This window comes from Hippopotamus amphibius, chromosome 8 (genome assembly GCF_030028045.1).
Source record: "Hippopotamus amphibius kiboko isolate mHipAmp2 chromosome 8, mHipAmp2.hap2, whole genome shotgun sequence".
Taxonomy (NCBI): domain Eukaryota; kingdom Metazoa; phylum Chordata; class Mammalia; order Artiodactyla; family Hippopotamidae; genus Hippopotamus; species Hippopotamus amphibius.
In genome coordinates this window covers 4,266,974-4,281,991 of record NC_080193.1, presented here as the reverse complement: position 1 = coordinate 4,281,991, position 15,018 = coordinate 4,266,974, and the positions used below count along the sequence as shown (strand labels likewise).

General features: G+C 57.4%; 1 protein-coding gene across 1 annotated transcript; it reads right to left on the bottom strand.

Moving 5' to 3' along the window:
- Positions 1-3,417: 3,417 nt before the first annotated feature.
- Positions 3,418-6,365, bottom strand: OSM (oncostatin M). Its single transcript, XM_057747218.1, has 3 exons — positions 6,332-6,365; positions 4,592-4,725; positions 3,418-3,957 (listed from the first exon to the last, which is right to left on the bottom strand). The coding sequence occupies exons 1-3, from the start codon at positions 6,363-6,365 to the stop codon at positions 3,418-3,420; spliced, it is 708 nt and encodes a 235-aa protein (XP_057603201.1).
- Between the last annotated feature and the right edge of the window lie 8,653 nt (positions 6,366-15,018).

Genomic DNA, 15,018 nt, shown 5'->3' with positions numbered 1-15,018 from the left:
TGAGCTGCTCTCTGCCGCGTAGGTGAAGCTCTAGTTCAAAGGCGGCCCCAGACACCTCTCCAAGGGCTTATCCGAGGAGTAGGAGGCTGGCAGGGGGCCCAGGCGGGGGTGGAGAGCAACCACCCTGGTCGCCCCAGCTCTTCCTCCGCAGACCAACATCTACCCTCTCCGTGGGCAACCGCACGCTGCCACAGGACCAACTCCCCTTCCGCTCCGAGAACCTGAGGGTGCCTGGCTTTCGGTGTCTACCACCTCCCACCCACAGCTTCCCAGCAGCCCAGCCCAAGGAAAGCCCCTCACCCCCACGCTGGCGCGGGGCAGAAAAGAGCGAGGCCGGCCCCTGCATTTGGGCGTAACTGGGTAGCACCTGTCTAGGCCAGGCTCCCTGCCCTGTTCCTCAATGAGCTCCTGCTGGGTGCCAGGCGCTGTGCTGGGTGCTGGGTGCTGGGACAGAGCAGCGCGAGGCAGATGTGGTCTCCATCCTTGGATACTCCAGGCTAGCGGGGCAGGTGGACGGCAATGCACACAGGGTGAGGGGTCCCCCCAACAGGACAGTTTTGAGAAAACAACCAAGTTGCTAGACCCAGAACATGGATGGCGTAAGAATGGCCAAGGAGGCACTAACCCAAAGAACAGAGCACAGCGTTGCAGACAGGGAGAAGAGTATAGGCAGAGGCCTTGTGAGGGGAGGGTGCCCTGGGCATGTTGAGGTCCCAAAAGTGGCTGGTGTGGCAGGAGCCCAAGAGCGAAAGAGAGCCCAGTGGGGGGCAGTGGAGAGCCCTCACTAAGTACTTGGTAAACAGCCTGGGAGACATTGGGCGCTGCTGGGTGGGAGTAAGAGGCCTGGGTTTCCAGCCGCAGCCCTGCCCTAACTTGCTCTGTGACCCTCTCTGGGCCTTTTTGGTAAATCGTCAATGCCCTTACTCACTATACCCTCATCCTTTTTTTTTCTTCTTTTCATTAATTAAGGTATTTATTAATTTACGTATTGGCTGTGTTGGGTCTATCGTTGCTGCACAGGTTTTCTCTAGTTGCGACAAGCGGGGGCTACTCTTGGTTGTGGTGGGCGGGCTTCTCATTGCAGTGGCTTCTTTTCATTGCAGAGCACGGGCTCTAGGTGCACGGGCTTAAGTAGTTGTGGCATGTGGGCTCAGTAGTTGTGGCTCACGGGCTCAGCTGCTCTGAGGCATGTGGGATCTTCCCGGACCAGGGCTCAAACCCATGTCCCCTGCATTGGCAGGTGGATTCTTAACCACTGCGCCACCAGGGAAGTCCTATACCCTCATCCTTGAATGCTCAGAGGCTTTGCCCTTGCTGTTCCTGCCACATAGAGGCTCCACCCCTTCTCCTGTGCATTATTCAGGCTGCAGAGTGGACGTCACCTCTTTCAGGAGCCACACTGACCACCCACGTTGCCTAACTCTCACTCTCTATCATATCATCGCTTTGTTTTTGCCGAGCTCAAGCTCACACTGCAACCTCAGGTGCCCCTGTTGGTTCTTTTGCTTGTCTATTGACTGTCTGTCCCCTCACCTAGGAGCTCTGTGCCCCTGGGGACTCGTGAAACTGTCAGCGGAGTTACAGAGGCTGAAAGGTGACAAGAGGATGCCCCTGTCCTGGCATCTAATGGGCCTGAATTTGAAATGTGCTCTCCCCCAATAATTTGCTCTGAGGACCTGGACAGGTCACTCAAACTCTCTGAGCCTCAGTCGTCTCATCTGCGAAGTGGGTCGTATCTATTGCAGGGAGTCCCACACAGGACTCTCTTCCACCCCATGTTAAGTCCTGTTCCCACCAGAAATGGGGGTGGCCAGGGACTGATCCAGGTCAAGTTCACCTGCTTCTGTGAGCCCTTCCTTTGTAGCTGCTGCCTCAGCACATCATCGGCCTATAGATGACCTTCCAGAGGTGGGGCCCTGAGCATCAGAAGGGAGCCAGGTGGAATCCCTACCCACCCTGGGGCCCTTCAGGAATCAGTTTCAAGCACCTACCAGGTCACAGGCCACATCTGAGGCAGGATCTATTACTATCTCGTCTGTTTCACACAATACACACCAGCACACATACCCCAGGCCACACACCCACAAGGGCCCAGAGCAACCCACACACTCCATCCTTCCTCCCTCCCCTCTGGCTCCCAGACCCCAACACCCCTGGTCCCCAGCTTCTCAAGGCAGACTCATTCAGAGACAGCAAACACCTTGTCTGTTTTTGACGTGCCCCACAGTCAGAGCCCCCAGCTGCCTGGGGTGTGCGACTTCCCTTCCTGGAAAGAGCAAGGACCCCCAGCCCAGGCCCCAGGTGGTGGATGCCTGTGGCTTTGCCACCTAGGGACTCCCCTCTCCAAGAGGCTCCCCCAAATCCTCTCCCACAAGGCAGCAGAGAGACACAGGGGCTTTAGAAACCAGGCAAGTTTTAAATATATGTTGGCACAATATTAACATTAAATACACATTATAAATAAGCCTTATAAATAGGAAACAGATAAAAACTGATTTAAAAAAAAATCTATAAATTAGTCATGTCTCTCCAAGGAATTGGCCCCGCAGCTTCTGGGACCCCCTCCGCGGGGGGGGGCAATGATTTCAGCATGAGAAAATACCATGATGTACCACCAGGGGGAGCAGCCAGCTCCCAAGACCAAAGACCAGGCGCTTCCAGGCGCTAGCCAGGAGATCTCCAGAGAACTCAGTCCATACGGCATGTCCCCATGTATGGAGCAAATTTGATATCCACCATGTCACAGAGACCCAGCAACTGACAGGCAGAGAGGGCTTCACACGGTCCCCAAGCCCTTTGAATCACAAAGAGAAAACTGAGGTCCAGAGAGGTAAAGTGGCCTTGCTGAAGCCACACAGCCAGTCAGGGGCCAACCTGGGACCCCCCCAAATCAATGCTCCTTCTAGTGCACTCTGCCCCATCACAGCTGCCTAACGTGAGGTCATCCAGACATGCAGGGGTCTGGCCCGAGACGCCACGAGGCATGGGAGGCCCGCTCAGGCCCTGACGCCCCCTTGGAACCGGGCCATTAGAGAAAGGAGGAAGTATGGGGGCAACAGCCCTGCAAGTCATGAGAGGGACAGTCCGGCAGGCCTCCGGGGAGCAGAGCGGGGGGGCGGCCAGCCTGGCCATGAGTCACCCTGTGTCATCAGACCCCTGAATCAATGGAAAGTTGGCCCCGTGTGGACCTGACCCAGCCACCCCACCAGGACTGAGGAACTCAGGGCTGGGGGGCTCAACAGCCTGACCCTCTCCCCCCAGCCCAGCCCAGAGGAGGGAGAGGGGCTGCCCAGCACCCACCCCTTAAAGTGCGCTTCTGAGAGGTGGGGAACTGAGGGGAGCAGGAAGGCAGGCCCAGGGCGGCGCCACCCTGCAGAGTACCGGCTGACCTTTCACCTGGCAGGGGTGCCCCTAAGGCTACCGGGGCGGCTGGCCCCTGGGCATGAGTCTCCTGTCCCTCCGGAAGGGCCGCAGCCTCTGGGCCCCCGTCTGCAGGGCCAGCTGGGGGCTGTGTCTCCGGCTCCGGCTCCGGCCCTCCCCCCACGCCCGGAGGACCTGCCCCGCCGAGTGCATGAAACGATGGTAGCCGCGCAGGAATCTGCAGCCCTTCAGCTTGTACTGGAAGGCGTCTGAGGGCGGCGTGGGCGGCGGCGTGGGCCCCGGGACCGGCTGAGTGGGCTCAGGTGTCTCTGCCTCCGACGAGCCGCGCAGCACCTGAGACATGCAGTGGAGGTTACTCCTGAACCCGCGGATGTTCAGCCTCGCCAGGTGCTGGGCTTCAGGGAGGTCCTGCTGCAGGGCGGTCAGTCTGTGCAGGACGAGGCCCAGCGTGGTGTTGAGGGTCCGCAGGAAGTCCTGCCTGCTGAGCCCCCGCAGGGCATCCTCACTGGGGAAGGCCCCGGGGTGCTCCCGGCAGTGCCCCTTCAGTCCTGGCTTGTCCAGACCTTGGATGCGGATCTGGGGGGAAAGAACAACCCAGGGGTGAGCACTGGAGCCCCAACCACACACACACACACACACACACACACACACACACACACACGTCTGCTCTGCTCAGCCTTGAACTTGAACTGCTGGACCTCATGCACAACCCCCCAATCCTATCCTCCCATTGTACAGATCCAGAAACTGAGGCCCCAGAGAGGAGAGGACTCCTGGGTCACTGTAGGTGGGGTCAGAGGGTTGCCAGCAGGGGGGTGGGAGCTGGAGGGGTGACCACACAGGTGGTGATTGTGGCATGGGACATGTCACTGGGGAGGTGATGAGAGCTTAGGTGGGCGGGACTGTTCACTGCTACATCCCAGTGCCTAGAACAAGGCCTGTGGTAGGTGTGCAATGAGCATGCCTGGCGAACAGACGAATGAGGCAATGGAGTTGGGATATGCACTCCAGGCCCACTGAGCTGGGGGGCTGCGTTGTCTCCTTGGCATCTCAGGGTTAGGCCTGGGATGTTCACTGGAATAACACGAGGCCTGGTTCCCCCCCAGCCCCAGACTGAGCGGGGGTTTGGCCTGGTCCTCTGTGGGCCTCACTCCTGCCCTAACCCCACAGTTCTCCAAGCCTCAGATGCCCCTGGTGGCCAGGCACTCACATAGGGGTCCAGAAGCGTGCTGGTGTCCTGCATGAGGTCCGCCTGACGTTGGAGCTGCAGGAGGAGGTCCTGGTACTTGCCTGAGCACTTGCCTGTGGCCGCCGTGCTCAGGAACAGGAGTCCGAGGACCAGACCTGGGGCAGAGAGGGAATGTGTCACCTGCCTTAGTGAGAAAGCCACAGGTAGGCACCTTTCAGAGGGGAGGGTGCTCAAGCCCATTGTCCCCGGTTTTAAGCCGCGGAGGGCGGGGCTGGGCACTGTGCGAGCACGGGGGCGCCTGTTAGGGCCACCACCACCTTCCCAGCGAGTTGCGGTCCAGGACCTGAAACAGTGGTTACAAGTCACCAAGTAAGTCCTTGAGAAGAGGTGGCGGGTCCCTGCTGGAGTCAAGCCTGCCAACCTCAGAAGCTGAGCCAGGGTGGCCCGGGTGGGGCTTCTCCCCTCAAGACCTCTGGGCTAAGGGATGGCCATTGCTGCAGACCCCTGAGCCCCCCTGTAACAGACCCCACCCCCCATGCAGGTGGAATCGGGAGGGTTTTGCAGCCCAGGAGCAGCCAGGCACTCTGAGATGTGTCTGCAGAACCAGGAGAGGCTGCGTTTCCATCCAAAGTTTCTATCTGGAAAGGATGCATGAGACTATCTTATCCATGCCCCCCTTTGACTGACGGGAAAACCAAGGCCCTGAAGGAGAAGGGCTTGCTCAGGTCAACCAAGGCCAACCAGTGCCCCCATCTCTCAGGCCTCCCTCCTCTCTCCGTGAGTGGCCACTTCTGTCAGGCCCACTACAGATGCTGTAAGCCAGAACATTATAGGGGGCAGGAACCATTACCGCTCCCCCGCCTCCCCCCACCCACCCACAGGGACACCGGCAGCCACGTGGTCGGAAGGGCCTGTGGCGCAATGGCCCGGAAGGCAGTGACACCACCTTCCCTTCCTAAGAACTGTGGCCTCTTGGGGAAGACGCTGCTGGGGAGGCCAAGGGACCGGGTGCCCAGGCACAGCGGCAACAGGGCACCCCTCGCCGCCCCCCAGGTACCTGCTGCTGGGCTCAGGTCGGGGTCCGCACTGGGACTAGGATGCCTGCGTGGGTGTGCTTCTAGGTCTGCGTGAGGCTCGAGGGAGCGGCTGGCCACACACAGCCGTTGTGTGCCATTCACCGCAGGGGCCCCGGCCTGCGTGCGGGGGTTCCCAGATTGGTGAGATTGAGGGTTCCGGATGTCGTCACATGGCTCTGTGTGAGTGTCACCCTGTGGGTGTGGCTATGTGTGCTGTGTGATTGTGTGGGCTCCAGGGCCCCAGGCCGTGATGGCAGTGTCCATCCAACGCAGAGCCTGCACATCGGGGCAAGAAGGAGGCCCCGCAGCCCTTCCAGACATCACGCTATGGTCCTGCTCAGCTTCTGCGGCTTCCTCCTCTGCCCCAGCACGTCTCCCGCCTCCCTCCTGCTTCCCTGGCTTCTCCCCCAGTCATCCCCTTCCCTCCCTCCCTTGCTCTCAGAGGTGACTCTATATCACCTCCCCCTGGAAGCCCTCCGCTGATACCCTTCTCCACCCTGTGAAGATGCTGTGTTCTCAGTGGATCCCTCTCTTGGCCTGACCCCCTGACTCTCTCCCCTTCTCAGCATCCTTCTGCCCGGTGCCTGGCCTCCCCTGCTCCTGGAGGACAGAGGCTGCCCCTGCTCCCTGCTGGCGCCCATGATCACAGCAAGCAGGTGCTGCTGGGAAGGAAGGAAGTACTTACTGAGCGGTGTCCTCTGCATACTCTGTGCCCACATGCTGGGTGACCGAGCTCTGGCCTGCGATTGCTGGGGGTGACACCTCCAGGCTTGAAGCCCTGCGGGCTGGCAGCCACTTTATGCCCGCCGGGGCGATTGGCCAACACCTCGTGAGGTGGGTGGGGAGGGGGAGGGGGGAGGGCAGGCCTTCTGGGAACATGACCCCAAAAACCAAAGTTTCCACAGGCAGCCAATGGGCGATGGGTGCGGTGGCATGCCTGCTCCTCCTCCTGTTTTCTTCGAATTCGTTCTTCGAGGTCAGCCCCACGCCCAAGGATGATGCAAACCGCAGGCTCAACCTTCCTGGGGCGAGCAGGGAGCAAGGGGGACTGTGCCCACTGCAGGGGGCTGTGCCCAGGATGGAGGGGAGAGTCCACCAACCGGGGCCCTAGAGGGCCCACAGCCCAGTCCTGGCCCAGAAGCCATCGGCCTCACAGGCCACTGTGGTTTGGGGCTGAGAGGAGCGAGACATCTTCCTTCTTGAGTGCCCTTCCCGCCCTCCCGCCAGGGCTGTTGGGACATCTGTGAGCGGAAACCACCGGGCTCTGGGCACAGAGCCAGACCCAGGCTGGCAGCCCCGAGATTGTGGTTCTGGCCCCAGGACCTGTATCCCCCAGCGGGGCTCCCGGCCATCTCCTTTCCCCTGCGAGGCACCCCTCACATAACCAGCCTTCCCCATCCCAGACCCATTGCCCACAGCCAGGCTCTTTCTCTATAGACAGGACTCTCTGGGGAGAACCAGGCACTGGGGGCAAGAGAAACAGGAGATTAGGGTTCAAGCCCACTGACACGCTGTGTGACCCACGGTAAGTTGCTTAACCTCTCTGGGCCTCAGAGCACTGCCCCACCGCACCCCCCACCCCGCAACCTGTAAAATGAAGATTCGAGAAGCACTTCCCAGCCACCTCACAGGGCTACTGCCGTCACGGACATAAAGGGCAAAAGCCCTTTGAAGGCAAAAGAAAGGCTGAGAGTCTGATTCCAAGTACTAGCTGTCCGGAGGTGGGGTGGGGGAGCGGAGGAGTTGGGGAAGCTGTGAGCTCAGAGGGGAAGCCAGAGGGGGGAGTCGCCGTGGTGACGGTTGGGGACCAGGTTTCACTTTCTCTGAAAGATAGTGATCTTGAGTCAGTCCTCTGCTTCTCTCAGATGAATGAAGGGGCCCTGGAGACAGCGCCTCCCGAGCCAACCTGCTGCTTCACCGCAGGATAAACTGAGGCCCAGGAGAGGGAAGATGAAAGGGCAGAGGGGCTGGCCCAGGCCTGCACGCCGTGCCTGGCAGCCCCAGCACATCCAGCAGACCTGGACAAGGGTCCTTGGTCTGCACCCTGAGGAATTTGGTGGGGAGGAGGGTGTCAAAGGCTGAGGAGCAAGGGTGGGGCCCTGTGGAGCCTGGATGAGGAAAGCCAAAGTGGCCAGAAGGAGGAGGGCCAGGCACCCTCCCACCCGTCCCACCCCCGGCACCCATCATCACTGCCAAGGCCATTCCCACCAGCGCCCCCCCTCTGCAGACACGCCTGCATCGCTCATTTATGCAGTCGACAACATTTTATTCGGCCCCGCTCTTTGCCAGATGCTGGGGATCTAGCAGTGGGCAGAACCAGAGGAACCCCCATGCCCAGGAGGCTTCTTCTCATCCCCCACCCACTCCCCGGCACCCAGCACAGTCTTCATCACACCATCGCCACCCCCGAGGGCCAGTTCTGGATTCTCCTTCTGAGACTGTCACTCCGCTCAGTTCCTCACCTCGGCGCCCACGCCTGCGAGGCTGCTTCCTGGGGTCCAGGCCAGGCCGGGATCCTTCTTCATTTCACATCCCCGATCTCATCTTTTTAATTAATTAATTAATTAATTAATTAGTTTTAAAATCGTGGCGCATGGGCTTAGTTGCTCCGCGGCATGTGGGACCTTCCCGGAGCAGGGATCGAACCTGTGTCCCCTGCATTGGCAGGCGGATTCTTAACCACTGCGCCACCTAGGAAGCCCAATTTATTTTTTTTTAATTAATTTATTTATTGGCTGAGTCGGGTCTTTGTTGCTGCACACGGGCTTTTGCTACTTGTGGCTAGCAGGGGCTACTCTTCGTTGCGGTGCACGGGCTTCTCATTGGAGCACAGGCTCTAGGTGCGCAGGCTTCAGTAGCTGTAGCACGTGGGCTCAAAAGTTGTGGCTCATGGGCTCTAGAGCACAGGTTCAGTAATTGAGGCACACGGGCTAGTTGCTCCACAGCATGTGGAATCTTCCTGGACCAGGGCTGGAACCCGGGGCCCCTGCATTGGCAGGTGGATTCTTAACCACTGCACCACCAGGGAAGTCCCCCCCATCTCATCTTGCTAAAGCCCTGGGAGGCAGTGCAGCCCTGCAGGGATGCCTCAGCTCCCTTCAACGAGGAAACCGAAGCTTGGAAAAGCTCAGGGCCGGGCTCCAGGCAGGAGAACCAGGTCTGGCTGGAGAGCTTTGTCCCCCTCTCAGGGGCTCCTTGCGGACTGGCCTCCACACTCTGGAACAGCCAGGTTGCTTTCACCCCTCAGTCCAGAGGCTATAAGATCGCCTCAGTTTAAAGAGGCCTCCAAAACCCAGAGATGGAGAGGTCACCCCACCTGCGGATGCCCTTTGTAGAAACCTCTAAGAGGAGGGAGCATTCGAACCAGGGCTGTCATATCTGAAAGACCTCTCTCTGAGCTAGAGTTGCCATAGCCAAATGCCACAGACTGGGGGGCTTAAATGACAGAAAGGTATTTCCTCACAGTCCTGGAGCTAGAAGTCTGGGATCAAGGTGTCAGCGCAGCGGGGCTGGTTTCATCCTGAGGCCTCCCTTCTTGGCTTGTACGTGGCTGCCTTCTCGGGGTCTCTTCCCATGGTCACCCCTCTGTGTGTGTCTGTCCTGATCTCCTCTTCTTATAAGGACACCAATCACGCTGGTAGGGGGCCCACCCAATGGCCTCATTTGACCTCGATTACCTCTTTCAAGGCTCTATCTCCAAATATAGTCACATTCTGAGGTGCTGGGGGTCGTGACCTCAACACACGAATTTGAGGGACACGATTCAGCCCCTAACAGCTTGCAAGAAGAGGGTGTGGTCAGAGGACAGCAGGGAGCAGGGAAACTGGTGGGGGGAGGAGCCTGGAGCTGGGTGGGAGGGGCCATGATGTGCAGGAGGACGAGGAGTGAGCAGGCCCTGCTGCCCATCTGAGCAAAGCAGGAGGGGAAGATGCGTCAGCGTTTCTGGTGAGGTCAGCACCCAGTGACGTCCCTCGCGCCAGCAGGAAAAGCTTGCAACATGGCCCCCGCCGGTATAAATAGGCTCCCTGACCACAGGGTCCGGGTTGTCCCCTCTTCTCGGGGCCACGTCAGCCAGGTCCGCGTGATTCGGAGGGGAAGAGAGGTTGGCTTGGTTCCTCAGAACTGCTGCTTCCTCCCCTATCTGGCCCACCCTCCGGCTGGGGAGCCCTCCCTCTTGAAACTCAAGGATAGGATTCCTTGTGGCCTGAGGGGCAGATCAACACTGGAGGCAGGAGGTGACTGGGCTGGGTACAGAGGCCTGCGGGGTGGAGGGCGGAGACCAACCCAGGTTCCCATCTCCATCTGCTTGTGGGCCTGGTGTTCTTGGCCCAGTCACGCCCCCCCTCTGAGCCTCAGTTTCCCCTCTTGCGACAGTTTAACAATAGAGACAAAGATCCAATTTTTAAATGGGCAAGTGATTTGAATAGACATCTCTCCAAGCCAGACACAAATGGCCAAGAAGTACATGAAAAGATATCATTAGCTATCAAGAAAATGCACATCAAAAACTATGAGATGCCACTTCGCCCCCACTAGGGTGGCAGTAATCAAAGACAGACAATAACAAGTGCTGGAGAGAATGCGAAGCCGGAGCCCTTGTGCACTGCTGGTGGGAATGGAAAAGGGTGCAGCCACTTTGGAAAAAAAGTATGTCTCTTCCGCAAATGGTGAACATAGAAATGTCATACAACAAACAATTCCACTCCTAGGTATATACTCAAGAGAGCTGAAATCATATCATCACACAAAAACTCGTGCACAAATGTTCACAGCAGCTTTTATTCACAACAGCCTGAATGTAGAAGCAACCCAGTTTTCCATCAACAGAAAATGGATTTAAAAATGTGATCTATCCATTCAATAGACTATCATTCAGCCACAAAAAGAGATGAGACGATGCATGCTACAATGCGGATGAACCGCAAATCAGTATGCTCAGTGAAAGAAGTTAGTCACAGACTTCCCCGGTTGGCACAGTGGTTAAGAATCCGTCTGCCAATGCAGGGGACACGGGTTCAAGCCCTGGTCTGGGAAGATCCCACATGCTGACGAGCAACTAAGCCTGTGAGCCACAACTACTGAAGCCTGCACGCCTAGAGCCCGTTCTCTGCAACAAGAGAAGCCACCTCAACGAGAAGCCCGTGCACCGCAATGAAGAGTAGCCCCCGCTTGCTGCAACTAGAGAAAGCCCACGTGCAGCAACAAAGACCCAACACAGCCAATAAGTAAATAAATTTATTAAAAAAAGAAAGTCAGTCACAAAAGCCCATATATGATTCCGTTTATATGAAACGCCCAGAATAGGTGAACCCACGGAGACAGAGAGTAGCTTAGCGCTTGCTGGGGCCAAGGGATCTGGGGACAAGGAGTGATAGCTCATGGTTACAGGGTTTCTTTTGGGGGGATGAAGATGTTTTTGAACTAACTGGTTGCACAATCTTGTAAATATACTGAAAACCACTGAATTATACACTTTAAATGCATTTGATGGTATGTGAATTTTATCTTGATTTTGAAAACACAGGGGCAAATGCTGCCTTCCTGGGTGGTCAGTGTAACTCAGTGGACGATGCAGCCCAGCGCCCGGCCCATAGCAAGTATCCGATGAGCACTTACCCGCCAGCCACTGGGGCAGAAGAAGGCGCACATTCGCTTATGTCACAGGGTGACTTTGAGGGTGGTTGGGAAACACGCGTTACATAAACACTGGGTGCGCAAGGATCTTCCAGGGTCCCCATGAGGTCAGTGGGGTCACCCTCAGCTGGAGAGTCATTCGACTCAAGACCCGCCACAGTTCTTCTGGGACCATGGGGATGGGACTCCATGCCCCACACCACCCCCCACACCCAGTGGCTCCCCCAGATTGGGTGACTGACAGATCCCCCTTTCAGGGACCTGAACACCTATTCAGGGAAATGCTGTTGGGGGAGGGGAGCCAAATTTGCTGCTGTGCAGGAACCTCACACCAGCTGTTGGCCCCCAGACCAGGCCTGGCCACAGGGGACCCCCAGGACGTGGGGAAGGCAGGTGGGGGCTGATTCATCTACTCTGAAGTGGGATGAGCAGGAGCTGAGGGTGCAGACAAAGCCCACCACCCTCTCTGAGTCCAGGGTCCCCTCTGTGAGATGCAGGGACAGACGAGATGACCACAGGGGACCCACAACCCTATAAAGCCCCACGGAGTCCTGTGGTGGCTCTAAACGCTGGGATGTCACTGTAAATAAAAGCAAACCTAAACATCAAACGGGATCAGGAAGTCCAATGCAGTCCTGACTTTTCTCATGATGACAACATACGATGCCTATTTTGAAACATCACATTCTTGCCAAAAATGTTTTGATGCTCCAGACACGTGCTGTTCGCCCAGTGGTGACAGTTGGGCAGGTTTCTGCAGTTCTTCTGGGTGCCGGGCCCAGTTCCAGACCTTTCACATGGGCCAGTTCCCTGAATCCTTGAAACCTCCTAATGAGGCAGAAATCATGGTCTCCGCCCCATAGGTGGGGAAACTGAAGCCTGAGAGGTGGGGAACTTGGCGGAAGGTCACACAGCTGGAAGGGAGCAAAGCCTCAACAGAAACAAAAACCAGTGACTCCCAGAGCAGGGAGACAGGAGGTCCACTCTCATGGGGGCAGGCGCCTGGTCGGCATTTTTGCAGGTCTGCAAAGACAACGCTGGTTTCATTGGTAGAAAGGCAGAAAAGAAATGCTACAAATTCCACATGGAGAGACCTGCATGAGCTGACAGGCAAAAAGGACCTCATGGGACCCGTTTAGAGAACGGGCAGGTGTGGCTGGAACTCCAATGGGGAGGGAAAGAGGGAGGGGGAAACTGAGCCACCACAAAACGGCTTTGCTGCCATTGCAGCCCCTCCAGAGGGGCTTGTACAACACAACCTGGTCCCATCCTCTTGCTCAAAATACGCCCTGGCTTCCTGTCACCATTTAGATAAGGCCAAAGTCATTACCACAGCCCCCCAGGCCCTGCCCACCTCCCCAGCCTCACCCAACTCCTTTCTAGCCCATCACTTTCTCTGACCTTTCTCAGCCCCTCAGAGGAGCTGAGCTCTCACCCCAGGGCCTTTGCACAAGCTGTACCCATTGCCTGAACACTCCACCTACTGAACTGCCATTGGACAAGGTTCGGGCCAAGCTTTACCTCTTCAGGTGACCTTCCTCTACCCCAGGCTGATTCCTGCCCCCCTGACCCCACCCCCGAGTACCACGTACCCCTGTCTGTAGCAATTTTCAGAACTGTAAACTTTTACAACTGTGGGGTTATCTCCCCAGCCAGACTGGTGCAGTCAGGAAGGCCAAGGGATTTTCCTGAGTCCCTGGTCCCTGCATGAAGCCAGGGCCAACTACGTGGCAGGTCCCAGCTACACAGGACGTGATGAGCGTCCCGTTTCTGCTAGCTGAGCTGGCTTCCCGGTACTTGCCATGGGGAGTCCTTAGTCCTCACGAGCATGAGGATGGGGGACAGGAGGGGTGGAGGGCGTGGAGGGAGGAAGTAGGATGGGCTGAGCCTGCTCTGGGTGCCACCTGCAGCTAAAGCTCAGAAGCTTTGCTCAACAGAGAAGGCAGCTGGAGAAAGATGGGGGAACAGGCCAGGGTCCCTGTGGGGCTGTCTGCAAATTGGGACACAGAGGCAGGACTTGCTTGCAGGGATGCCAGTTACAGCCTGGAGGAGATGACCTGAGGCAGGCGCCGGGAAGATTTGCCTTCTTCCTCCTCTTGTTCTTGGGGACACGCTAAGGAAACTCTGAGCATTTATCTTGATATGAAAAAAGAAACCTCCTGCAGCTCCAAGGGGGAGAAAAGACCATCAAAGCTTGCTCTGTCCAAGGGCCAGCTGGTGGCCATTCAATGGGTGACGGGGTGTGACCAGCTGGAACCAGATCACCCTGTCCACAGACGAGCGTGCAAGGAAGAGAAGGGGACAGAGTGGCATTAAACTGCTGGGCACCCCCACAGTCAAGAAGGCAGAGCTTAACAGGCAAAAGGTGGGAACCACCCAAACATCCATCGACGGATAACGGATTAAAAAACTGGCTATGTCCATACAATGGAATATTATTCGGCCGTAAAAAGGAATGACGTACTGACGCACGCTCCCACCTGATGCACCTCAAAAACATCACGGTGAGTGAAAAGGCTGGACACCAAAAGTCACATAGTAGATGATTCCATTAACAGGAAATGTCCAGAATAGGGAAATCCATAAAGACAGATTGGTGGCTGCCAGGGGTTGGGGGAGGGGAATGGGAAGTGACAGCTAAGGGGTACGAGGTTTCCTCTTGGGGTGATGCACATGGAACTAGATAGAGATGATAGTTGCACAACACTGTGAATATACTAAATGCCACTGAGCTAGCAATTCACTTTTTTTTTTTTTTTTTTTTGCCTGCACGGCACAATCATGCCTCGAGCAGGGATCCAACCCTGTGCCCCCTGCAGTGGGAGCACAGAGTCTTAACCGCTGGACCGCCAGGGAAGTCCCGCTATTCACTTTTAAATGGTCAACTTTATATTATGTGAATATCACCTCAATTAAACATTTTTTAAGACAGAGTTAAAAACATAACTCCAGGAAAATCAAGAGGCTGGGAAGCAGGAAGTCAGCTCCAAAGGGGCAGGAGAGCATCAGAGGGTCTCTCACAGCCCCTCCTGTGTTACTGCCTGGTGAGCACCTGTGCGTGGGCTCTTGTCTGTCACTCGGAAAAGGCAAACCTAAATTTAAAAGGCCAGGGTGTGCCAGCTCAGGACAGGGCCTGGAAGCTGCCTGGAGCAGAGGCTCCTGGTGTGAGGAGAGAGCAAGTATCGGTGAGGCACTGGAGCGACAAGGTGGCCAGGGGAGCTGGTGCAGGCCGGGGCGGGGGTAGGGGGGTGTTCCTCAAAGGCAGAGCACAGGGGTTACCAGAGGCTGGAGACGGGGCAGGACGGAGCACACTAGGGTTGTGCTGGGGAAAATATGCTTCTGCAGCCAGAGGAGAGGGAGACCCAGGCGGGGAGACCAGCGGGAAGTCTGGGGCGGCCACGTAGGCGAGGACAGCCCTGGGCTGACTCTTACAGCAGAGAGCCCAGGCTGAGGGGTGCACACACATGGGAGCAGAAAGCAGGGCCAGGCTCGCTTCAGGTGGTAGACGGAAGAGGAGGGACAGAGGAGAAGTGGGCCGAGAGGGAGGAGGGAGGAGGGAGAGGCTGGAGCGGCGGTGGCCAGCAGAGGTGAAGAGGTGGGGGTGGGGGGCAGCTGGGCCCATCGCTCCCCAGGGCACTGCAGGGAGCTGGGCCTTCTGGCGTCGGGGAGAGGCAGGGGGGCCCGCGGGGATGGGGGTCCACGGAGGGAAAGTGGACAAGAGGGTACACAAAGGCACAC

Excerpts from the sequence above, each read along its gene's own strand:
- OSM (XM_057747218.1), bottom strand. The coding sequence starts at position 6,365 with ATGTGGGCACAGAGTATGCAGAGGACACCGCTCA. Across the intron at positions 4,726-6,331 it reads TATGCAGAGGACACCGCTCA|GTCTGGTCCTCGGACTCCTG; the intron begins GTAAGTACTTCC and ends TCTCTGCCCCAG. Across the intron at positions 3,958-4,591 it reads GCACGCTTCTGGACCCCTAT|ATCCGCATCCAAGGTCTGGA; the intron begins GTGAGTGCCTGG and ends CTTTCCCCCCAG.